Source organism: Sphaeramia orbicularis, chromosome 14, assembly GCF_902148855.1.
Source record: "Sphaeramia orbicularis chromosome 14, fSphaOr1.1, whole genome shotgun sequence".
NCBI classification, from domain to species: Eukaryota; Metazoa; Chordata; class Actinopteri; order Kurtiformes; family Apogonidae; genus Sphaeramia; species Sphaeramia orbicularis.
The window spans coordinates 3,883,286-3,909,297 of NC_043970.1; the positions used below are offsets into that span (position 1 = coordinate 3,883,286).

Genomic DNA, 26,012 nt, shown 5'->3' on the forward strand with positions numbered 1-26,012 from the left:
TCACTTTAGTTCCTACTCTGAGCCGTCTTCTTCTGTCAGTCTTGGCCTCGCACTAGTGATGCGCGGGTGTTTTTTTTTTTAACCTGCTTTGTGGAATTTTTTGACCCACCCCGCACATAAAGTGACATTTTTTGGACCCGCACCAACCCGACCCAGGTCTGCACATCACTACCGCTCACTGTGCTTCATGTTTTCATGTATAAAGATGAGAGTATCAACATGGGCTGAATGAAGGCTCACACACTGTCGGGTGATGGAAGGGAGAGAGAGAGAATAACACACTAGTAGTCGACTCCTCCACAGTAACGTCGACTTGTGCCACAGACGTCGATGCATTGACAAACCGACTTTTCAGATAATGCCCTACCACACAGTGATGGTTTTCTGTGTGGGCTTATAAGCTTTGAGCACCGGAAGATGAGAAGGAACCAGCACGATGAAGTCATGATCAGAAAAGCCAAGATGTGGGTGGAACACCGTTCTGTACGAGTCCCGTCTTTTAGTGTACACCTGGTCAAGAGTGCTGTTCCTCCTGGTTGCTATGGTGACATGCTTATAGAATGTCTGCAAGGTATCCATGAGGACTACATAATTAAAATCTCACGCAACCACAAGAAAAATCTCCAGGTGCTTGTTCTGACGCATCATGATGTGCTAGTACTTCACTAGCATTAGCACCCGGGGGGATGTAAACAGCTACTACGAACAGTACTGTATACTCTCACAGCAAATAATGTGGCTGGCATTTCCGTGTCAGATACTCCGCTACCTCAGAACAGTGGCTCTGTTCTTTGGAGCAGTTTGTGCTCCAGCTACTGTTGATGTAGCAGACGCCACCTCCCAGCCTACCACGTTTTTCCCAACAGGTGGTTGCGGGCGGATCTGTAAAAAAAAAGCAGCCCATCAAGCTGGTATGCAGAGTCCAGCATGTTGTCTCAAACATAAACGCACAGCAGTTCCTCATGTCTGTGCAGGGGCGCTGCTACTAATTATGGGCCCCATGAAAGCATAATCGCAGTTGGAGCCTACAGAAATTGACTATCTTCTCAATTAGTCAGATTGCGGGGGGTGAATGTGGGGGTGCGAGCCATAAACAACATCACTTATGAATCCGTGAAAACGAAAACAACACCTAACATGCCTTAAACATTTGCCTCCCAACTTCTACACCTATTTTATGCAGCGGGTCTTACATGACATTTTCACAGCTTCTATATCCACTGGGCTCCCGCCACTGCTCTATGGGCCCCCCACAAATACTGGGCCCCATGAATTTGTCATGTTCACCCCCATTATCAGCACCCCAGTGTCTGTGTAGGTGTTAATCCGGCGTTGCAACAAGTCCATCTTATTGTCCTTCGTGTGCACATTGGCCAAGAAGTGACGGGGGAAAATGGATCTGTTGTTAGCCTTTAGCCTAGCTAGGAGGCCAGCTCACATCTCCCTCCATGCGCACCGCTTCCTGATTCTCCTCTGTTGGTTTGATTTTACATGCAGTGAGTTATCCTCAGGAGCCCCAGTCTGCCCAGTGCAGCTTTCAGATCTTGGTGGATTTCAGTAGTAGGGTTAACCAGGGTTAAAAGTTCCTCTGCACTGTATTTGATCATAAAACGGGGTGGCCATGGCTCAGTTGGTAGAGCGGGTCGTCCAATAACCGAAGGGTTGGCGGTTCGAATCCCGCTCTGTCCTAGTCAGTCCGTTGTGTCCTTGGGCAAGACACTTCACCCTCCTTGCCTCCAGTGCCACCCACACTGGTGTATGAATGTTTGGTGGTGGTCAGAGGGGCCGTAGGCGCAAAATGGCAGCCACGCTTCTGTCAGTCTACCCCAGGGCAGCTGTGGCTACAGATGTAGTTTACCACCACCAGAGGGAGAATGTGAGAGCGAATGAATAATGGGTCAATAATGTAAAGCGCTTTGGGTGTCTAGAAAGGCGCTACATAAATCCAATCCATTATTATTAAAACACAAACTTGTTACCGGGAGCTGAGAAGGCGTTGCACTACTGCACACCACCATCTTGTTATGATCAATCAGTCACTCACATTTGACTGACATAGCGCCACAACATAACAAAATTTATCTCATGACACGGTCGGACCAGACTCTTAAGCCAATTCACAGACACCAACAGAATCCTCCGACAATCCATCCAAAAACTTCCTTTTAACGGCAAAAATCTCGAGCAGAGAAGGGGGGAGCTCTTAGAGGATGGTCATCTGCCTTGACCAGTTGGGGATAAGGAGAAAGGGTTAGAGGAAGAGAAAGAGACAGAGAGAAACAGAGACAGAGAGAGACTGAGAGAGGGGGGAGACAGGGGGAGACACATGTTGGCACAGCAAACTGAACTATAACTGTCATAAACTACAACCGCTGTTGGTAGTATTACTACCAACAACTAGTACAAATACCCATAACTGTTGATACTACTACAACTACTACATACAAGTATTAACAGTGGATATACTACGACTGCAGCGGTTAGTACCAATAATAGAAACCTCTACCATCGATGTACAGTAACTTTATAATAAACATTTGTATGACTGTACTGCCATGAACATTTTGTTGTGTATAATTCAGTTACTGCATTATGTATTTGTTGTGGTTTGATGCTAAAATTAGGAAAATAGTATTGTTCGATTCTTGTATTAAGTTAGTGATAAATGTGTAAAAGCACTTGAGGGGTTGAATTAAACAAGTTCATACTTCTTCCAACTCCTTTTTGACCATGCAATATTCAAACTTGTATGTGCTGAAGATAGATTCTGTCCATTTAAATGTTATTTTGTTTTTGTCTTAATTTGCTTTGTTTTGTTTTATTTTGTTTCTTTGCATGTTCAAAATGAATAAATAAGTGAAATCAAATCAAATCAAACATTATGACAACTATTTGGATAAATGAACAATGATGACAGAGGAGGAGAAAAGAAGAGGAGGAGAGAGGAGGTCCAGAGATGATCCAGGGAAAACCTGTGAGGCGATAAATCACAGAGACTCCAGGGAAAAAGTCTAGTCAGTAACATGTATTTGCTGGGGCATGAACAGAGGAGAAGGGGGGGGGGGGTCAGACAGGAGGAGGACCAGAGAAGAGCTCAGTGTATCCAGATGAGTCTCCCAGCTGTCTAAGCCTATAGCAGCAGAACTAAGAGCAGCCTGAGCCGCCCTAACTATAAGCTTCATCAAAAGGAAGGTTTTAAGTCTACTCTTAAACACAGAGATGGTGTTTCCTCCCAGACCGAGGCAGGGAGGTGGCTCCACAATTGAGGAGTTTGATAGCTGAAGGCTGTAGCTCCTGTTCTACTTTTGGAGATTCTCGGGACCACCAGTGCACCTGCATGTTGACAGCATAGTGCTCTAGATGGCTGTAAGGAACTAAAAGCTCTATCAGATAAGTAGGCGCCTGGACATGAAGGGCTTTGGAAGTGAGGAGGAGTATTTTAACCCTTTCATACATACTGGTCACTACAGTGGACAGTTATTCTCCACCTCTTCTCTTATATATTCATGGGTTTTGTTGTTTTTACTTCCATATCAGCCAACACAGTGGACACTTATGCATCTTCCCATAATACATTGTAATTTATACCATTACTGTAACGTGTTAAATCAATTGCTAATTGTTATTAGACTGTAATCTACAGTTTTCTTAATCAAAAATGTTTTTTTTGCATATTGTCTGCATGAAGTTAGTAATAACCAGCATTAGAGTATGTTAAAATGTGAAAAAACATCAGATTAGCTGCATGAAAAATGTTTTTATTTCATAGTTTTCACACAGTTTATCACTTTCTGATGATGGGTTTTAAATACATATTTTTTGGTTCAAAAATTGGTGTTCAGCTGAGTGGACATTTTTGTAACTCCATGACAAATAGGTTCATAAACAATTTTTCATTGCATTGTTTTTTTCATGCCTAAAGAGGAATAAAAACACTCAGGAAAAAAACTCAACTAAGGTTCTCATAATTCATGCATGAAAGGGTTAAAGTCTATTTTAGCTTTTACAGGAAGCCAGGGCAGAGAAGCCAACACAGGACAAATATGGTCTCTGATACCGGTTCTAGTGAGTACACGGGCAGCAGCATTCTGGATTAGCTGAAGGGTCTTTAAAGACTTTTTACGACAGCCTGAGAAAAGTGAATTACACTAATCTCATCTGGATGTAATAAATGCATAGATTAATTTTTCTGCATCATTCTGTGTTAAAATATGCCTGATTTTAGCAACATTACGCGGATGAAAAAAGGCAGTTCTAGCAATTTGTTAAATGTGTGAGTTAAATGATAATTCCTGATTGAAAATTTACACCTGGATTGCTCATTGTGGTTTTGAGTTCCAAGGTAACACCATCCACGGTGACTACTTCACTGGACACTGCATCCCTAGCCTTCTTTGGGCCAAACACAATGACCTGACTTTTGTCTGAGTTTAAAAGCAGAATGTGGTTGGTAATCGGATAACGACATCCTGTGCTTGACCCAGGTAAGACATAAGACAAACCATTTACTCTCCACAGTTGACATGATGTTTCCACTTTTTCATCCAGTGTCCACAAAAGCTGTTGTTTTTCTGTCTGTCTCACCTCAAATGCCTCTCTTACGGTGCAATAACACAATGGTAGATTATAAGAGAACAAGCAGTCATCAGGTCATATGGTGGCTACCTGATAACCTGCACCACTGGGACAAAGAATTATGAGCAGCTTCAAGGAACTGATTTATTCTCTCCAACTATTTTTCACATAACTGTTTGCAGGTGTGGGAAGTGCATCCCTAACTTTTTGTCAAGAAAGTCACAGACTGAGGAGGAAACTGTGAAAGGGAGGTGTGTGGGTTTTTTTTTTAATTCATGGCATTTCTGCCTTAAAACAATAAAAGTTTTCATCTTAAAAAGTGTCTGGAGCAGCCAGACAACCCTGCAGGAAAATAAACTTTACTGAGAAGTGTTTTAAAGCTAGACATGCAGCTAGTGGTAATTAAATAAAGGCTTAAAGGCATCACATCTAAATGCAGATACCCATGTCATTATCTGTGTTCCATTAAAGTGCTTTTAAGGACAACATTAGAGTGTGTGGAGATTAAATATTGTTCTCAAATCATAATTGAAATCTTAAAATCACAAACAGACTTGAAATAGTCCCATTTCTCTTTTAACTTTAACATCTTTAAAGCTGTGTATGACGTTTGTCACCAATATTTCATCAAATCTGTAAAACCCAAGTGCTACTTGAATAGTACATTTAGGAAGACAGGAAGTTATAAATCAGCTATATATGTTTAGAATCACATCTTTTAACTTTAGATCATGACTTTTTTATCCTTAAAATAAAGTTTCTCATTTGTGTTAAAGTAGCATATGATGTTCATAACCATGTCACAGCCTAAGTATCATGAATGTGTTAGTCATTCCATGATTATGCACCTGAATCACTTCCCTCCCTCTGAACAACTTTGAAGTTGACTCCATCACAAGCAGTCTGTTTGTTTACATACCAAACCGAAACTGAAACCAAACCTTCACTCAGGCCTTTTTGGAATTCCACGCAGCCGCAGCAGCAAGAAGCAATGAAGCCATTTCCGTGTTTGTTGCTGCTGCGGCCATACTGTGGCTGCATGGTATTCCCATTCCCACAATGCACTTCGCAATAACATTTCTGAAAAGGCCCGAGTGACCTATCGGTTTGGTATGTAAACAAACGGACTACTTGTGATGGAGTCAACTTCAAAGCTGTTTACCATGAGGGAAGTGATTCAGGTGTGTAATCACGGAAAGACTAACGGATTCATGATACTTAGGCTATGACATGGTGACCAACGTCATACACTGCTTTAACACTCTACAGAGAAACTTCTTATTTTAAGGATAAAAAAGTCACTGATCTAATATTAAAAGACGTTATTCTAAACATACAGACTGATTTCTAACTTCCTGTCTTCCTAAATGTACTATGCAAGTAGTACAGTTAGTGAAAAAGCTGCCTCACTGCTTGAATATTCGGTTTCCATTATAAATAAATGCTGGTAATTTTTGTCCTCTTGTTACATTTGGCTGCATTGTTCTCACAGTAAAGTTCTGCATCTGAAAACACCCACCAGCAGTAAAAAAAACCAAAACAAAACACAGCTCTAGAGGAGTATGAAGACTACAGTCCAGCCTGAAAACTGAGAAAACATCTTCATCTCTACTCAAATTCAGCCCTGTTGAATCTTTATAAAATCATGTAAAGCTGCATATTATATAATTTTAATTTAAATAACAGTGAAATCATTAAAATAGTTTATTTTTGCAATTCACTGCTGTTGCGTGACTGTATTTTTTTCATTGTACTCATTGTACCGCCTACACAATATTTAGGTGGTTATCTCGAGCTACTGGACTCAGTCTGAATCTGACTGAAAGATTATGTGGAAAAATCTAAAGACTGTGTAAAGTTGTATAAATCAGTAACAATTACACACTTTTTGTCATTCTTGAAAAGTGTGCACACATGAGGATGAGAATAGAAATGTGACTATCAAATAGTTACCATAGAAACCAGGGAGCTCTACTGTTATTGGCACTGTTAAAGAGTTGAAAAAAAGGGACCAAAACAACATAAGACTGTAACCAAAACACAATTCCAAAAATATAGACTATAAACATTTTATATTCCTTGATTTATATTACATTTCTATAGCTACCAGCACAATAAAGCACCTTTCACAAAACAAATCTATGATTTCATTTTCATCTTTGCAGTGAGTGAATCTTCATGTTTTAATGTAGTAACATAAAATACTTTTTTTAAAATTCTGAAATGTGTAAAAACATTCATCATTATTTACTTAGGATATATAGAGCCTGGCCAAATGTAAGTCCCCTTATGGATTTATATAAGCCAATATTTCAGATCCTTCCATTGTATAATTACTGCAGCAATTAATATTTTTCCACTGCAACAAGTTCATTAACCCCAACTAATGCAATGAGTAGCTTCTTGTTTCTTTGTTGGGCTGCATGAAAAGCAAAGAAAGCCACTGATGAGATTTCTGAAACTGCTAAAATTGGGTTAAAACGTCCAGTGCACCATCAAAAACTGGACGGATAGTGGTGAGCCATCATCTGTGAGGAGCAAATCTGGTTAGACAAAAAATCTTAAGTGACTGCAATCGAAGACCATTTAAATGTTTCACAATTCACAGCTGTGTTAAATAATGGAAGTAAGAGCAGGATTAAGTGTTTACCCAAAATGCCTAGTGCCTACAGTGCAAGCCTGTAGGGGCATATGGGGGTTATGAACACATGGATTTGCCCCAACATAAAATGCATAAATATATGTACTGACCTGTGAGTTGATGAGACGGATGGTCGTTTTACTGCCGACATCTTTCTCATAGCTGCCTGTTGGTGCAGCGTTAAACCGCATCACAGCATCATGTGAATCTATGATTTAAGTGAAAAGTAAGTGGAGCTTAATAATACCCGCACAACACTGCACAACACTTTACCCCTTCTGCTCACTGATACCCTGACTTGTCAGGGATTCATGTTGAATTTTAAATTAAAGATCATTGTAAACTAGATTTAACTAAGTTACTGTCCTTTTGGGTAGTTCAGTCAAACCAAGACAAACATTATTCTGACCAAGGGCCTGATTTACTAAAGGTCTGCATGTGTAAAAATGTGCACAACTTGACTACACACGCAAAAACACGTTGAAGTCTTTCTACTAACAGGACACACCGAGGGTTGTGTCTCAAATGGACAAAACAGCTCGCACAACCCATTTAACGTGTTTGTCTTGATGAATATGCAATATGGGTGTTTCTGCCAGAACACGCAAAATTATTAGGAGTAGATGCAAATATTTATTTAGTTTGCAGAATGTAATTGACCAAACCTGAAACTGATTGCAGTGATTGATTCTGAGTCTATATGTAGGCAGGTTTTAACTGACACAGCTTCAGCCAAAACTGGTTGCAGTTGTTGTGGCGAGGAGGCGGGGCATAGGCCCAACCAAAGGCAACGCACAGAACCAATCTGTTCTGATCATGTCAACATTTATAGAATGATGGAAGAAAAAATAATATAGCTGTATGTCCTACCCACAATACCATTTTAGTACTTCTAGATAAACTAGGGGATGATTTGGGTCCAGTCACAGGAGGAGTCATCAGTAGCTTCTATGACTAAACTCCTCCAACATTGGGGGCGGCCATGGCTCAGTTGGTAGAGCGGGTCGTCCAATAACCGAAGGGTTGGTGGTTCGAATCCCGCTCTGTCCTAGTCAGTCCGTTGTGTGACGGACACTTCATTCTCCTTGCCTCCAGTGCCACCCACACTGGTGTTTGGTGGTGGTCGGAGGGGCCGTAGGCGCAAAATGGCAGCCACGCTTCTGTCAGTCTGCCCCAGGGCAGCTGTGGCTACAGATGTAGTTTACCACCACCAGAGGGAGAATGTGAGAGCGAATGAATAATGGGTCAATAATGTAAAGCGCTTTGGGTGTCTAGAAAGGCGCTATATAAATCCAATCCATTATTATTATTATTATTATTATTATTACATTTCTGTGTCTTGATCATTCCAGTCACTGTTGTCATTAGTGCTGCTGTAACCCAGAGCAGTTTTTCCAGTGTACTGTCTCCATGACGACAACCAGTAGCGCACGCAAAATCCTCCTTTAAATAGGGCAGTCTCCAAGACATTGCACCTGTTGTCATTTATGCAGGCAATCTGAGTTGATCACGTGTGACATGCAAATCAATAGCGCGTGCATTTTTTAGCGTGAGAAAGCAAATTTGCGCCTGTTATTTGCGATCTTAGTAAATCAGGCCCCTAGTCTTAACTTTCAATCTGATCACACTTTGTCTGCCAGGTTGGGTGAACAGTCTTTGAGATTGGACAAATTTTTTTAAAAATTGGGAAAAAAATTCAAACATTTAAGTTTAGCCATTAAACGTGGCACTGCACCTCTCCTGGTAGTAAAGAAAATGTGTGTAAGATCTGAAAAGAATTTTGTGTGAAATTTGAGAAGAATTAGGTGAAAAATCAAGAAATAGTTTGGACAAAAATCTCAAATGAACAGAATTTGTGGTATTACTATATAAACCTGCCCTATGGGTGGGCGGAGTTATGATAAAATGTGAACGTTTTTACAGCAAGAGCAAGTAAGTTTTGACATACTGCCTTTTGTCTCTTTGATTTCAGAGATCCTGGATAAATCTAGAAATTAGACAGCTCTGCAAATTTAATAAAAATATCTCTAAACACTAAAAAATCAAGAAAGACAAGGGCACACAAAAGGCAATGCACCACCAGCAGAAATACAGTCTGACTCATGAGCCCTGTGCTGCAGTCACTGTCTCACCGATCTCTTTGCCAAGTCCAGAGTTGCGGAGAGACCCTGCTGATGACACCACGGCACACGTCTTGTATGGTCCGAGGTCAGAGGTCAAGGGCTTCGGCGGCAGCTGGGAGGCCCAAGGCAGAGATGCAAAGGGCTGTAGGTCAGGAGTCAAAGTCATGAGCTCTACCTTGTCTTTAAATTGACAGAGAAGCGCTTGAGCACTGAGCTTTGGTCTGCTGGGAACACCACCAGGGCCTGAGATCTTCACTCCGTACTTATTTGTCGCCTGATGGAAACAAAACAAAAGAAAAACAGATAGAGAAGTCGATTAACATCAAAAACAGATAGTGTCCTGAGTTTTTATTGACACTTTTCTCCTGGAAAAACAAGTAGATGGACCTGTAATTGTTGGTGCACCACAACTAAAAAGATCCAGAAATGACTTTTATTTGTGTTTGTTTATATTTGTTGTTCATATTAAAATGTAATGTAACCCATACCTGATAATTCTGTACCACTTTCTTCAGTCTATTTCCCAGCATGCTGCTGGACATCTCATCATCCCACACCTCTCCCAGAATCCCATGAGGTCCAAAAAACTCTGCATCCCCCCCTTTGCCACTCAGCTCCCCCCTCCGCCGGCCTCCAAACAGCGTCTCCAGGGCACGGGTGAAGGGACGAGGCAGCAGGCGAGTGAAGAACCCTGTGGAATCACGATCTCTCGACCTCCACTTTGATGTCAAGTCCTCGTGGGTGTGGTTTGGAGAGGAGAGGACAGGGATTGGACGATTAGGGTCACCTGGGATGACACCCGGGAGCTTTTGAGGGTCGATATACATGGGTTTGGCTCCACCTCGCAGCACCTTCATGAGAGACAGAGCAATGAAGATATGAGCCTTCAGTGTTTTGGTGGTTTGGATCCATATAATATCTGCTGGCAGAGACGAGACTGAAACCAAAACTCCTCCATCTCCTAAGTGCAAACCAAAACACATATCTGCTATTGCCAGGCTGCCAAATTTTAAAATTTTCTCAGTTTTGTCTTTCAGATTTGGACAATTTATTAGTAAAAATTTGAATTTGCAATATCTGTGCAATAAGTACTTTGACCTGTGTTCCATTGCGCACAGTATGACAAGTGTACATTTGATGTTTTGTCTGGTCAACTAAATTTTAAGTGAAAATGTACGCCCATTCCTAACATTCAGACCTGGGGATAAATCAAAAACCATTATGTCTTAGCCAACCAGTCTCTGTTTATATTCATTTACATTCATAAATAATAAATTCAGCAAAGGAAATGAAGGAATTTAATAAAAAGTGTTCAGCGTATTTTATCCCAAAATGGTATCTCTCACTATAGAGATATATACTGTTCCAAAGAACCATTTCCAGTGAGAATTTTATCTTCTTTGTCCTTATCTTCAAGCAGCGTATGATGTTCGTCACCAATTTTTCATCAAATCTGTAAAACCTGAGTGACAGTCAAAGTATCACAAATCTTTTAGTCTTTATGTGATTACACACCTGAATCACTTCCCTCACAGTGAACAACTTCAAAATTGACTCCATCACAAGCAGTCTGTTTGTTTACATACCAAACCGATATGTCACTCAGGCCTTTTTGGAAATTTTGTTGCGAGGTGCATTGTGCGAATGGGAATTCCACGCAGCTTCATTGCTTCTTGCTTCCGAAAAGGTCTGAGTAATGGTTTGGTTTCGGTTTTAGTTTGGTAAGTAAACAAACGGACTGCTTGTGATGGAGTGCACTTCAAAGTTGTTCACCGTGACAGAAGTGATTCAGGTGTATAATCACAGAAAAACAGACTCATGATACTTCAGGTTTTACAGATTTGATGAAAAACCGGTGACGAACATCATACGCTGCTTTAAAGATGGACTGAGTATTGACAATTTATTCTCTAATGTCAGAAAAAAAACACTAAAGGGTTTAAAACATAATGTTCTTGAAATAAAGTGAATATGGGCTTTAGATTTTTCACCCTCTGTAGTGCATCAACAGTTATCCTTGATGTCAAATGTCATCTATTCTCAGTGGAGTTCCAACTTTTCCTTTTGGTCAGAGATTTGGATTCCAAAATATGAGAACAAACTGCAGATATTGTCACCCATGGGGTCAACACAGGGACAGACTAAATTAAGAAGTTACCATAAAGACCAAAGTACAGAATACATGCTTGCACAGGGTGATGGCTCACTGCATTATGGAAACACATAAGGCAGGGGTGTCAAACATGCGGCCCGGGAGCCAAATGCGGTCTGCCATAGGTTCCAATCTGGCCCATGGGATGAAGTTGCAAAGTGCAAAAATTCCACAGTCAAGGCTGTGGAACTCATTTTAGTTCAGATTCCACATACAGACCAATATGATCTATGGTAAAATAATAACAGCAGAATAACCGACAAAGAATAATGACTCAATATTTTCTTTTCAGTTTGATGTGAAAAAATTTATATTACATTATGCCTATAAATAATGACAACTTCAAATTTTTGTCTTTGTTTTAGTGCAAAAAATAACATTAAATTATGAAAATATTCACATTTACAAACCATCCTGTAACAATAAAATGTGAACAACCTGAACACATACGGACAACCTGAAATGTCTAAAAAAAATTAAGCACAATTTTAACAATTCGATCCATAATGCACATGTATAAATGATAAGTTGAAGCATGATATTGTTAAAATTGCACATATTTTTCTTAAGAAATTTCAGTTTTTTCAGATTATTCACATGTTTTTTGTTTGGATACTTTATAAAAGTAAGTATTTTCATGATTTAATGGGTTTAATGGCACTAAAACAAAGACAAAAATATGGAGTTGTGGTTATTTATAGGTTATTATTAGGTTAGGTTATTATTTTATTGGTCCGGCCCAGCTGAGATCAAATCGGGCTGAATGTGGCCCCTGACAGAAAATGGTGACATAAGGTTTGGTTTGGATGTGAATTTTCCATTAAATCCTAACATTTTCTCATTGGGGATACAGTAATAAACTGTCAACTTAAACACTAAAGAGCATTATTGCTGCAGTTCTAACAAGGTGGTAGACCTTGATGGCAGAGTGTGCACGGGGCTGAGCCCTGGTCCGGGCCCGGACACCGAAGATGGCATCAGTGACAGGCACGCTGTTTTCAGCACACAGAGCATAGAGCAGAGCCATAGAGACGCAGAAGAACGCCATGCAGAGTGCTCCACGGCGAGCCCGACGCCTCAGACGCCACAACAGGCTGACTCTGTCCATCGCTGCCCCGGGGATCTGCAAGGAAGAAACAGATTTAAAAATAAGATGAAAGTTTGAACTGTCTGAGCTGAAATACAAAGAGTCATCTGTGGATAAAGACATGTTTAGGGATTTGATTCAAAGGGAATGGTGATGTACCGTATAGGAATTAGATAAACATACAGAGAAATACACACAGAAACATTGAAAATACCTATAATATGATGGAGAAATAAGACAAACTACGACAGTACTCAATTGCATGTTCATAATTCTGTCATTATCAGTGCAAGTGTGAGTGGACCCTAACTCTTAAATTATGCTGTGTGATTGGCATACTTCCCTAACTTTTTTGCCATCATTGCCTAATAATCATTCAGTAATTGTGTGGAAGACAAAATGCATCCACTCATCATCACATTCTCTTGTTAACAAAGAAAACAACAGCACCCTAGTTTGCTGTGGGCAATGGAACAAAAGAGCAGAATAGCTGTGAATTTTTAATTAAAGAGCCCATTACACGCTGAACAGCAAAGTAATTCCATGGCAGTCCTGCTACTCTTACTTTTTTACTTATCTTTAACATGACATATTTACTTTTATTTACTGCAAGTGCAAAATGAAACCAGACATCAGAGGGGCTTAAAATCACATGTTAGCAGATCTCATCTGCATATTTGTTGTTTTTGCTTCAGCAAGTGGGTCAGTAGGATCTGTTTTCATTGAAGATGGTCCTGTGTTGAAGAGACTAAAGGAGACCAAGAGGGAAACACTGAAGCTCTTTACTCAACAACTAAAGCATTCAGATCTTTTGTGGCCAGCAGTTAGATACCTTCTCATACTCATTAATTCGTAAGGGTCAGTGTCAGTGTAAAAAATTGGCTACTGAAACAAGACATTGACGGAGCAGGGCAGAGAACATGGTGCTGATGGAGTAGGACTATGGTAGGAACCCAAGTGAAAGGGGATATATGCAGAGAATATGGGAGAAACGGTTACTTCAAAACCCCACATTTTCACTAAGAAACAGCTATTAGCTCAGTGTTCAAATATCTGCAATAAGAAGTTGCTGTCAAAGTCAGAGATTGATGAGGTGGCTCCAGCAGATAGATCCTGCACAGAACCCTCAGGCTCCCAGACCTCTTTGTTAATCAGCTAAAATTTGCTTAGAGTTCTTATTTATGTCTTTGTGCATAAGAAATCAATAGAAGTGAACCCCCCAAAGGAACTTTGTGTTGGTAAATGCAAGTTATGCAAATTTACAGAATTTCAGTTCTGTTGCAACATGTTGATGATCATATGAACTATGTTTTCAGGTCAAAAATGTCCAATTTCTTCACAATTAATGCTATATTTTCATGTCACAAATGGCCAAGTTATATTTCAAATGAATTTACCTGAAAAACAAATATTCTATTCTTTTCGATTCCCCAATTTTTCTTACAAGAGTCTATCCTACATATCACATGTTTTATTTTTACAGGTTCAATCTGGAGTATGGTGCTGATCCATCCTGCTTATGTTACGCCAATACATACATGAAGAATGTCACACGTCACTTTTGAAATCAACACTTTTCTAATAATAAGGATTTTTATAAAGAAATAACAATTCTATATTGTTATTTACTCTTTAGTCTGATGATAAACTATACAATAAATAATAGTGCTCCTAGTTTTTGCACTGGGATCATTAGTGTAAACGGTGACATGGCTGCAGAGCATCAGTATGATGGGATCCACAACAACCATGTCACATCCGTCCACTGACACATTTAGTGTTTTTGTGTCAGCTGTTATTGTTTTAGATCCACAATACTAACATTTGTGAATAAGAGGATAATTAGCAATAGTAAGTATATAAGTTTATTACTAATAAAGTACTGGTACTGACCAGAGCATCATGGGTAATGTCACGTCCGTCCACCAGTAAAAGTTTTCAGATACACGTGCTATTCAAAATCCAATATTTATGAAAATAGAGCTTCCACTGTCAAATAATATCAGTAGTCTGTGCACAAATGGATTAGCATTATTTCAACACAGTTCTATGCATTTCTTACAACTTTTTTTTTTTTTGACAAAAAATGGCCACTCATTTGACCCCCTAAGGAAATTTTAGCCGTTATAGACTTTGCTTATAGTCTTTGTTTAGATCTGTCCCTTTTCATGGAAGAGGCTGTAATCTTTAGTGGTTCAGCCCTCAAAACATACAGTCAACTTTGACATTAGCAAATTTATATTCTTCAGTACTTTACAGTTTTAGTAAATGTCCATCCATCCATCCATCCATCCATCCATCCATCCAAACTAAAAGGAGAACATGCATTCAATGAAAGAGCAAAGAAATTCATGAGTTATATTCATCTCCTTCAAAATACATATAACTAGGATTTTTGGAAGCCAGAGATGACCAAATTAGATAAGCTGCTGAAGCTGGGGATGAGAGAAGTAAGAACCATTGGCTAGCACTGACTTACTAAAAACATTAGCGGAAATCTGAAGTAAGGACTTCACCAGTACTAGTCTTTTGTCTTTTTAACCGCCCACAGCTCTGTGGTACTAATGGGCACTAATGCACCTCAGTACCATCACAGATGCAAGCTTTGAACAGGTCATTGATAAAAAACAGAACAACAACAACAGATGACTCCTTTCCACGTTAGTCCAGAGGATTGCGTCGTCCATGGTTTTCCACAGTGATTTTGAAATTTGGATTTATTTCACCAAAGAAGAGTTTTCCACTTAGCCTGGTAAATGTAATTCCCAGAGGATTCCCCTTTCCCATAGTTCATGAAAAATATACTTCAGTCCTTTTATGACAGGAGTGATGAAAATAATCTTGTCAGAGATAGGATATCTGGGGTACACTTCCCTTTGTGTTTTCATCTAAGGCACAGGTGTCAAACATGCGGCCCGGGGGCCAAAACTGGCCCTCCAAAGGTTCCAATGAATTTGCAAAGTGCAAGTTAGGGCATCAAACTCAAAAATAATATCATAATAACCAATAAATAATGATAACACCATTTTTTTTCCTCTTTGATTTAGTGCAAAAAACATTACATTATGAAAGTGTTTACATTAACAAACTATCCTTTAACAAAAATGTGAATATCCTGAACAAATATGAGCAACCTGAAATGTCTAAAGAAAATTAAGTGCAATTTTAACAATATTCTGCCTGTTGCTAAAAGTTTTGTGCCTTTGTAGATCTGATCTGTAGTGCACATGTAGAAATGATAAGTTGAGGCATAATATTGATAAAATTGTACTTATATTTCCTAACAAATTTCATTTTTTTCAGGTTATTCACATCCTTTTTGTCTGGATAGTTTGTAAATGTAAATATTGGCATAATTGAATGTCATTTTCTGCACTAAAACAATTTGGAGTTGTCATTATTTATTGGCTATCATGCTATTATTTGACTGGTCCGGCCCACTTCAGATTAAATAGGGCTGAATGTGGCCCCTAGAAGAAAAGGAGTTTGACACCCCTGATCTAAAGGCAACTGTGGAACCAGTTGCCCTTAGATGTTAGACAGGCTCAGTCTCTGCCTGTCTTTAAATCACATCTAAAAACACACTTTTTCTCATTGGTTTTTAGTCAGTGAGTGAGATGTTCCTTTTTTTATATTTCTTATGCTGTTTTTATCAGATTTTAATTTTGTCTTTTTTTATGATGGTTGCATTTTGTTGTTCTTCTTTGCACCCTGTGTTATCACTGTTTTTACTTATTTACTTATTTAATCCCTTGTTTTATGTTTCGTGTATTGGCCAGCTGTAAATTTCTTAAAATGCTTCATAAATAAAGTTGGTATGGTTCCTTGTTCTTTAAAATGTTCATCAGCCTCTTAACGTTAACCACATAATCATCTGTCTCTGAGCTGCATACCAATCACATTTAGGACATTTCCACAAGGGGTAGGTTCCATTTGTATGCTCAACCACACTTTTTGACCACTTAGCTCTCAGATCTGGTTTGCACAGGTTCATTGTAGCATGGGACAGAATCTCGGTTCCTTTTGTGATAATTGTGAAGGGTTCCTCAACATCAAGCCATTTACATGTAAACAAGCTCTTTCTTTCATATTGGTTGATGTTCTTTCTAATGGATGGAGGGAGGAATGGGCTGAGGGAAACTGTTTTTATGCTAAAGCATGTGCAGGAAAGCCTTAGTGATGTCTCCAGTGTAAGCTAACTGGTGTGGTCAATTTAATTAGCATATCTAACAGGTTTGGTTAAGTTCATTTAAGTTTGGTTGTACCCTTGTGTTCTCATATGGTGTGGCATGTAAAATGAATACAGCTAAAATTTGCATAGAGGTCTTATTTCTGTCTGTGCATAAGAAATCAATAGAAGTGAATCCACAAAGGAACTCTGTGTTGGTAAATGCAAGTTATGCAAATTTACAGGATTTCAGTTCTGTTCAACATGTTGATGCTCATATGAACTATGTTTTCAGGTCAAAAATGTCCAGTTTCATCACAATTAATGCTATATTTTCATGTCACAAATGGCCAAGTTATATCTTAACTGAATTTACCTGAAAAACAAATATTCTATTCTTTTAGATTCCCCAGTTTTTCTTACAAGATTCTATCCTACATATCACGTTTTATTTTTACAGGTTGCAATATGGAGTATGGTGCTGATCCATCCTGCTTATGTTACACCAATACATACATTAAGAATGTCACATGTCACTTTTGAAATCAACACTTTTCTAATAATAAACATTTTTATAAAGAAATAACAATTCTATACTGTTATTTACTCTTTAGTATGATGATAAACTACACAATAAATAATTATGATCCTGGTTTTTGCACAGGGATCATTTCTGGAAACGGTGACATGGCTGCCGAGTAGGGATGTAACGATACGAAAATTTCATATCACGGTTATTGTGACCAAAATTATCACGGTTATCATTATTATCGCGGTATTGTTGAAATTGTGCTCAAAATGTTCAAAAAGTACTAATACACACACTGAAATAATTTAACCAAGTTGTATTTTGAAAAAAATTAATAAATAAATGAATAAAATAAAGTAAAAGGCACAATATACCTTCTGTTGCAGAAACATTGAAATATTAACCCTTAGTGGTCTGAGCCTATTTTGTCCATTTTTCAGTACTTTTGATTTTGCCTTTATATACTATATAAACAAATGTTTACAATACCCATGTTTGGGATCGTTTTTTTTTTTCAGCACAACTTCATTTATATCATCTGTCTATTATTTTTTTCACTTTAACCTATTATATCAACATAAAAGGACAAAAAACACAAAAAATATATAAAATCCAATTTGAAAAATTTGTATAATTTATTGCATAAATAACACAAAGATGTTTAACGAACCTTTTCAAAGACTTTAAAAGTGAATATTGGTTCCAAATATTAGGGATATAAAATCAAAATTGAAATAAATAAAAACTATACTCAAATATTTGACATAAAAGCAGATCTTTACAGAGGGTTTTTTCCCCTAAAAGTGTGGTACTCAAACGCTGTTATCTTGATAATTAGAATTTAAACAGTAATACTAATCATATGCAATTTTACCATGGTTTATCGTTATACCGGTAATCGTTACATCCCTACTGTTGAGCATCAGTATGATGGGATCCGTAACAACCATGTCACATCCATCCACTGACACATTTTGTGTTTTTGTGTCAACTGTTATTGTTTTAGATCCACAATACTAACATTTATGAGTAAGAGGAGAATTAGCAATAGTAAGTATATAAGTTTATTACTAACAAAGTACTGGTACTGACCAGATCATCATGGGTAATGTCACGTCCGTCCACTGTCACGTCCGTCCACCAGCAAAAGTTTTCACATACATGAGCTATTCAAGATCCAATATTTCTGAAAATAGAGCTTCCACTGTCAAATAATATCAGTAGTCTGTGCACAAATGTATTAGCATTATTTCAACACAGTTCTATGCATTTCTTACAACTTTTTTTTTGACAAAAATGGCCACTCATTTGACCCCCTAAGTAAATTTTAGCTGAATATTTCACAGACTACTTCATCACAGATGCCATGTTGCAGGTAATTTTGAATGGCACTGAATCTTGTGTTCCGGACTGCATCTGGTTAATTTCTCTTGTTGAGTCATTAAAGACATGCCTTGGTTGCTCTGAAATCATTTGGGAGATCTGGTCTGTCAGATCGCCATGGTAACTCAACCTCATATAGTAGCCATATTGGTATGTGACAGCCTGTTCAAAGCTGTGAAGAGCCTCTGTTTCCTCTGGGTTCTGGGGTTTCTCATTCACAAGTGTGTGTTGTCGAATCATGAGTAGTCTTAGTGCTTTAATGATGCGTTCATGAATGAAGCTCCTCTGGCTGCCAACATTCAACAAGCAGTGGAAGCAGATAGTTACAGCATCAGAACGCAAAACACTTCGTTACTGTAAATGCATGCAAATATATGTACATATATATATATATTTTTTACCATTCCTTTTCCACTATAAATGAAATATTATGAATTGTATTGTTACTTAGCTAAGCCGAATTATTCATAAATTTACAGAAGAAAAAAACAATGTTACTTTCCAGAATTCATTGATTAAAAAAAAATAATCTGCGCTGTTGGATTTTACTATAGGTAAGTCTGAAAGCATACCAACTCACTGATTTGCTCTCTGTAATCCTTTATGTAAATGAATAAAAGAATAAACAGGAAAAGGGCACAAGAGAAAGCCAAGACCGCCCTGGGTGATGGATAAAATGAGGGCAAAAGACCCAGCATAAGGAGGAGGGGGAGGCAGCTGAGGGCTGGATTTGACAAAGATTGGGCTATAGTAGAAAAAAGAAGAGAAGGCGGGACAACACAGATAAAAAGGAAGAGAAGAAGAAAAGAGAGGGAGGGAGAAAGAGAGAGAGAGAGAAAGAGAGAGAGAGAGGGGGGGGGGGGGTTGGACTGAAAGAGACTCTTGTGTGGCCCATTACAGAAGCAGATACCAAGAAGACAGCAGTGGTTGCCCTGTATCCTGCAATGCTTTTCAGCCACACCATCACTCACAGTAAATGGAAGTGAATAATGAGGGAAGCGGGTAAACAGGGAAAAGAACTGGAGAACAAAGAACAAGAACAAGTATGCAAAGAAGGACGAAGAGGAGACTTAGAGCAAGGCTTATCCATGAGAATATTAAACGATAAACTGACTCATACACAAATGATAATATTGTTGATTTTGAGATATTAAAAATGATTTGTTTGTTCTCTTTCTCAGTGTAAAGGGCTGAGTTTTCATTTTACAATGTTATGTTATTTATTTTATGGATTTATGTATAATTTAGGGTATGCATCATGAAACAACTTCACCATACCCAGGGAATGACAGTGGCGCATTAAGTAAGAAATCGGTATTTGAAGGACATTTCATCTCTCTGCAAAGCAATGACTGCACAAATACAAACATTCTAAAGTGATATAAATTAAATGAAATATAAATATAATCTGCCTGGCCAAAGAAAAGTCGCACATGCAATATTTCACTGCGCCACCTTTGGTTTTGATTACAGGAGACATTCGGAGTGACGTCTTTTTAGCCACATAATGCTGATGCAGTGTCGCAATAAGGTTCATAATATGTTTTCCATCCATAGTTACATTAATTTTTGATTATTGATGATGGAGAATCGGACCGTTGCATCAAGTCTTCATCACATCCCAAATTAGAGTCTAGACTTTATGGAGGCTAATCCATGTGTGGACATGATGTCTCATTCTCCCTGAACTATCCTGTCACAAGCCTGATGAACCTGATCAATCCTGGCTAGGGATGCACCGATACCACTTTTTTCCAGACCGACTACAAGTACGAGTACTTACATCTGATTACTTGCTGATCCCAAGTACCGATATGAGTACTTAATAATACCACTGCAGTTCTTAGTTCCTTTTGTAAATGTGCTTTATTGTCGTTGTCATTAGTCTGACTGGAACAAAGTGCTGCTACTGACATTTAATGTGTTTGGGATGAGCGTTTCTCAATCAATCCACCAGAGGGCGCCACTCTTAATTAACCATACTGGACAAATATCACGAAGAAGAGTAATGTTTTTTGAGACGAAGAAGAAAGTCAATAAAAACAAACATGGCGACGACTCAGGAGGTAAACTAATGTGGATACTAATGTTGATATTGATGAGGGTATTTGTCATAAATATGTCAGTAGTTTTCCTCTAACTCACACAGTCGCTCTTTGAACAGATCCACTACCTCCACGGTTCCTGGTGATACTGCTCCGAATTCTCCATCTGGGTACGCAGAGCACCCGGAAAACGGACAGAATTTTGTACAGAATGTAGGCAGAGGATGGATAGAAGGCTCCATCAGTATCCGTCTGTGTCTTTAACGTAACTTTCAGTCTCTTTTGAAAAATCTCCACATTGCTGACATTACTCCTCCGCCACGTACCGACTGCATTTAACTGTGAACGTCACGCTGCTGTAAAGTGGTATGTTCGTATCGGAGCGGTTTTAGGAGTATGAGTAGAAATACATACTCTCAGTATCGGACCGATACCCAATACTGGTATTGGCATCGGTGCATCCCTAATCCTGGCATTGTCCAGTCTTTTTGACACTAAAGACACCGAAAATTACCCGGGCAAATAACTTACCCCCGGCCCCAAGCTTCCCCCGAAGAAGTTCCTGGTAGGGAGGTAGTACTTTTCAGATTACCGGGAATTCTTAGGGGCGGGGCTGTGTGCTGCAGAACACTGAGTGGTGGACTACACTGACAGCGTTTCCGCATTCTGTTCACCCATGCAATTTAATTCATTCATTTAATTTCCACAAGCTTTGTATTTTGATCATTCGGAAAATGGACTAAAAGAGAAGCTATGACAAGTGGACAGACGATGAGGTCCAGGCTCTTTTGAGTGTTTTTGCGGAGGAGGGAATTCAGATGGACTTTGAATCTAGTTTCTAGTAATTATACTAACACCAGCTGATCTACTTTTAGCAGTTCTAGTTCAGTTATCTGTGCATCAACTGCATCCATGTGTCTCCCCCACTTCCCCCTTTCTCCCCCTCTCCCCCAGTCTCTCTCTATCTCTATTGCTCTCTCTTTTTCTCCTCCTTTACCCTCTATCTTTAACCCCAAGTGGTCAAGGCGGACGTCCATCCTCCAGGAGTCTGGGTCTGCTCCAGGTTTCTGCTGTTAAAAGGACGTTTTCCTTCCACTGTCACCACTCACAACTGTTTACTCCTGGAGGATTCTGTTGGGTTTCTGCAAAATGGCTTAGAGTCCAGTTTCGACTGGCTCAATATGTGAAGTGTCATGAGATAACTTTTGTTATGATTTAGCGCTATATAAATAAAATTTGATTGATTGATTGATTGATTGTCTGATTGATTGATTGATTGATTGAATCGCCGACACAAAATGAGTGAGGTTCGAGTAAAATCTGTCGGAGCCAAATGTAAGACACAAGCCTGAAGAAATATGAGAAAAGAAGAAGAAACGTATGCAGGATTCAAAGAAGCTAAAGGACCACAACCGTCGCAGTGGATCCGAACAAACCAATGGTATGAATATGACAGAAATATTCACTGTTCCACTGGTTCCATGCTGTAACAGTAGTCAACTGCACATCAGCTGTTTAGTCAAAAGTCCGGTTAACCTAATGCTAATGCTAACTGGTCAACAGTCTGACTCTAAACCTAAATCAGAACTGGATGTATTCGTGTTGTCGCTGTGAGCTGAACACTGATTTATTCTTTATGTTTCCACCTGAAATGGACCGGACGGACTCGCCTCTTTACACCGAACCTGTGGCTCGCTTGTGTCCTCATCTATCGTCTACTGCTGTTTACAACAGCCCAGGTCAGACATGTCACATTGTCACATCATAGTAGTAGGAACCTGTCATCATGTGTTCTGTTATTCATTTAATGCATTTTTATTACTTTTCCTGTAGGAAAGCGAAAAAGGGAGCAGGACCATGGAGTTCCAGACCCTGGTCCAGGACCAGCTGGTCCACACACTGGTCCAGAAGCCTGAACCTTTCACACATGTTTATTTCCCTTTTCATCTCAAGGCACCTTGTTTTTTTGCACCTTTTGTTTTCTTTCCATTTTTAATAAAAAAAAAATTCAAACCTAATATTGTCTGTTCATTTACAAGGCATCAAAACATGAGTGTAAGTACTTTTATAAGTAATATGCAGTCGAGTTAAATGCAGGCATTTGAGTAAATCTGTCTGACTTAAAGAGTTGAACCTGGACTATATCTGTAAAACAACAGAAATGAAACAGAACCATCCATCACACTTAAAGTTAGATGTGATTCAGTTTAATGACTGAGAAGTTGAAAATACATGTTCTACCATTTTTAAATACAAATTAAGGATATGTAATGATGGTTAACTTCATTTAAAATGTATTCCAGATGGATTAAGTGATTCAACAACCAGTAAAATGTTCAACCCAAACTGTCCAATTAAAGTACTGATTGGTTTTCCCCTGTAAGTCGCTTTGGAAAAAAGCGTCTGCCAAATGCATAAACAAACAACATAAACATACAAGGTTTTCATCTGTTCATGACTGTATCATGTGCTACTTAGATGTATTTAAGCCAAATATAAAAATGTGATTTGAGGGATTAGACTTAGTGAGTGGTTAGGGTGTCTAAAAAGTAGTCTGAGCAATGAGTGCATGGTTCAAATGACAGTTTGCTACGTGTCTGTCCTCACATTTCCTGAGAGTCTGCAGTGTTACTATCTCATAAATAAATAAAATTCAAATCTCATAAGACCAAGGCTTTTGTCCTTTCATCAGTCTGTTTTACGATGTTACAAGCAAATATTTGTGGCTTACCTTAGAAATAATTACCTCCGCCAAGGAGGTTATGTTTTTGCCAGGGTTTGTTTGTTTGTTTGTTTGTCTGTTTGTTTGTCTGTCCGTTAGTGTGCAACATAACTCAAAAAGTTATGGACAGATTTGGATGAAATTTTCAGGGTTTGTTGGAAATGGGATAAGGAAGAAATGATTAAATTTTGGTAGTGATTGGGGGTGGGGGGGTGGGGGGGCACTGATCAGCCTTGGCGGAGGTCTGCGCTCTCCGAGTGCTTCTAGTTTCACTATTGTTGTGGTGTGTGTGTTGTGTGTTCCACTACACTATCTGTGCAGTCCATTTATATATAGTTTATTATTTTTCATCCATATACCAACATCCCTGGAATATTTTGGAAATCAGAACTGACTGAATGTAAGAGAATCCAAGACTATTCATAGATTAGCAGAATTTTTTTTTTTAGCAGAATTTTATAGTAGTAGTTCATATAGTTTGGACCTGGCTCTAAAATTATGCTCTAACTTAGGACAAGTAAATCCATATAGATTCTGACCTTACATTTTGGGCCAGTTGGCCTTGAGGGGCTGTCAACAGCCATTTCCCCTGACAATGTTCACATAGGCTACTAATTTTTGGAGGTAGCCAAGGTACATCCGACTGGGAGAAGACCCTGTAGCTCATAATACACTGCACACTGTCAGGAAGTCATAGGTCCCTGCTACTTTACCTGGCTTCTTGCTGCTGCACACATATAAAATGCAGCATGAGTAACTTAAGTGTTTGTATGAAGAACATCATTATGAGCAAGTACAACTTCAAGCACTGAATGATGTTTAACACTTGCTCTACATCCACCTCCTTGTGCATAGGCATAATTATTATGTGCTTACTCTAACTCCCCCAGGACACTATGCATAGTCAGCACAGAATCATAGTCATCTGTATGTGGACAACACAAAGCAGCAAACGCCGGAGATTAAAAAAAGAGGTATAGCATGATGCATCCAGGTTCTTCTTGTGCAGTTCACAAGATGGCCGATACGTCAATAAAAACACAGAACAAATCCTAATAGAGTGAGCCACCTGAGTGCACAGGAATGTACACTGTGTGGGCTGATGATGGAGAGTGCAGAGAGACTGCTGTGTAAAGTCTTCTCCATCACATCCTACCGCAGTGGTTCCAACCTTTTTTGTTTCGTGACCTCATTTTAACATCACAAATTTCTGCCGACCCCAGACATTCAAAACAAGATTTTTTTTTTTTGCTAAAATTAATTTGTTTTTGACCATGTAATAGTTTGCTATGCTATATTGCAAATAAATGTTAATTTTAGACAACATTTAGTCTATATAATGTATATTAATATGGACGGAGGCAGAAAAGCCAGGTGTAGATTACTGCACAAAGGGAGAATTTGATTTTCCTTGGTCAGGTTATGTACAGTCAGTCCAGCTTGGATTTACAAGGCTGACAATTAATACTGAACAAACAAGAACTCAAACTATGAATTATGAAAGAGCTGCAGCATCTGAAACCAACCACAATGAACATTTGACAGATAAACAGACCCACAGTGCTTCGGTTTCAGCTTCACAAGTCTGTCATGTCTTTTATGGATTGGGATTGTCTCTCTCAACTCACCATACATATTTTATCAGTAGGTTTTTTTTTGTTTTTTTTTTATCAAGTCCTAGAAATTTCAGGTGACCCCATTTGAATTCCAGGTGACCCCACATGATGTCCCAAGGTTGAAAAACACTGTCCTAGAGAGTCTCAGTGAGGTTCAGGTCTGGTCAATCCATGAGTGAAAACGATGTTTCTCTGAACCACCCTTTCACAGTTTGAGCCTGATGAACTGTCCAGTCTTTATGCTCCCTAACAAACTGATGGCTGTTTAAGACACGTCAAGGTAAATGACTTGTTGCACCCGAAACATTTTAAGCACTGCAATAATTTTCTAATGGAATGTTCTGAACTATTGACACAATTAAATCCAGGAAGGGGACCTTTTTTGACCAGGAAGTGTGTATGTAATTTAGCATCGCTGTGGTAGCAGTGATAAGCATTTTGACACACCGAGTCACATGGTGTTAAGATTTCACTGTACACAAGATGTTGCCCCTAACAAATTTTATTTTGCAATAACTGCATAAAAAGCCATGATTGCATTCAGGTTGTCAATATCTTTTAATTTTTTAGGGGGGTGGGGGTGGGGTCCAGGCATGACCATATTTGGAAAAGTGGCGGAGCTGGGGATGCATGCGGGATAATGGATGGGCAGATGAAAAATGCTATCAAGTGTTTGAAATTCATCAAATGTGTGTAGCACAATAATTGATGGTCTTATTAGTGTAACTTATTATTTACAACTACAGTCAAGCAGCCGGGGAAAAAAGGTGTTATTCAATGAACAGATACTCAGAAAGTCATGACAGACAAGCCTTCCATTATCTCTGAAATCTTATTAACAGAGCAATAACTCAAAGATGGCCCACCACAACACTTGTTAGAAGGTCTAAATAAAATGAATACAACCAGAATACTTCTCAGAAAAAAAATAAAAGTCCAATAAATAAGTTCATTGTTGATCTATGGGCACC

The 26,012-nt window shown here is 38.9% G+C and overlaps 1 protein-coding gene across 1 annotated transcript in view; it reads right to left on the reverse strand.

Annotated features, from left to right (window-relative positions):
* The window catches only part of st6gal1 (ST6 beta-galactosamide alpha-2,6-sialyltranferase 1), a 60,137-nt gene that overhangs the window by 11,458 nt on the left and 22,667 nt on the right, over positions 1-26,012 (reverse strand). The window contains exons 3-6 of the mRNA XM_030154203.1: positions 12,408-12,614; positions 9,828-10,190; positions 9,349-9,613; positions 7,327-7,424 (exon numbers count right to left, since the gene is read on the reverse strand). Of these exons, the coding sequence (XP_030010063.1) occupies positions 7,327-7,424; positions 9,349-9,613; positions 9,828-10,190; positions 12,408-12,614 (933 nt within the window). The remainder of the gene's footprint in view (positions 1-7,326; positions 7,425-9,348; positions 9,614-9,827; positions 10,191-12,407; positions 12,615-26,012) is intronic.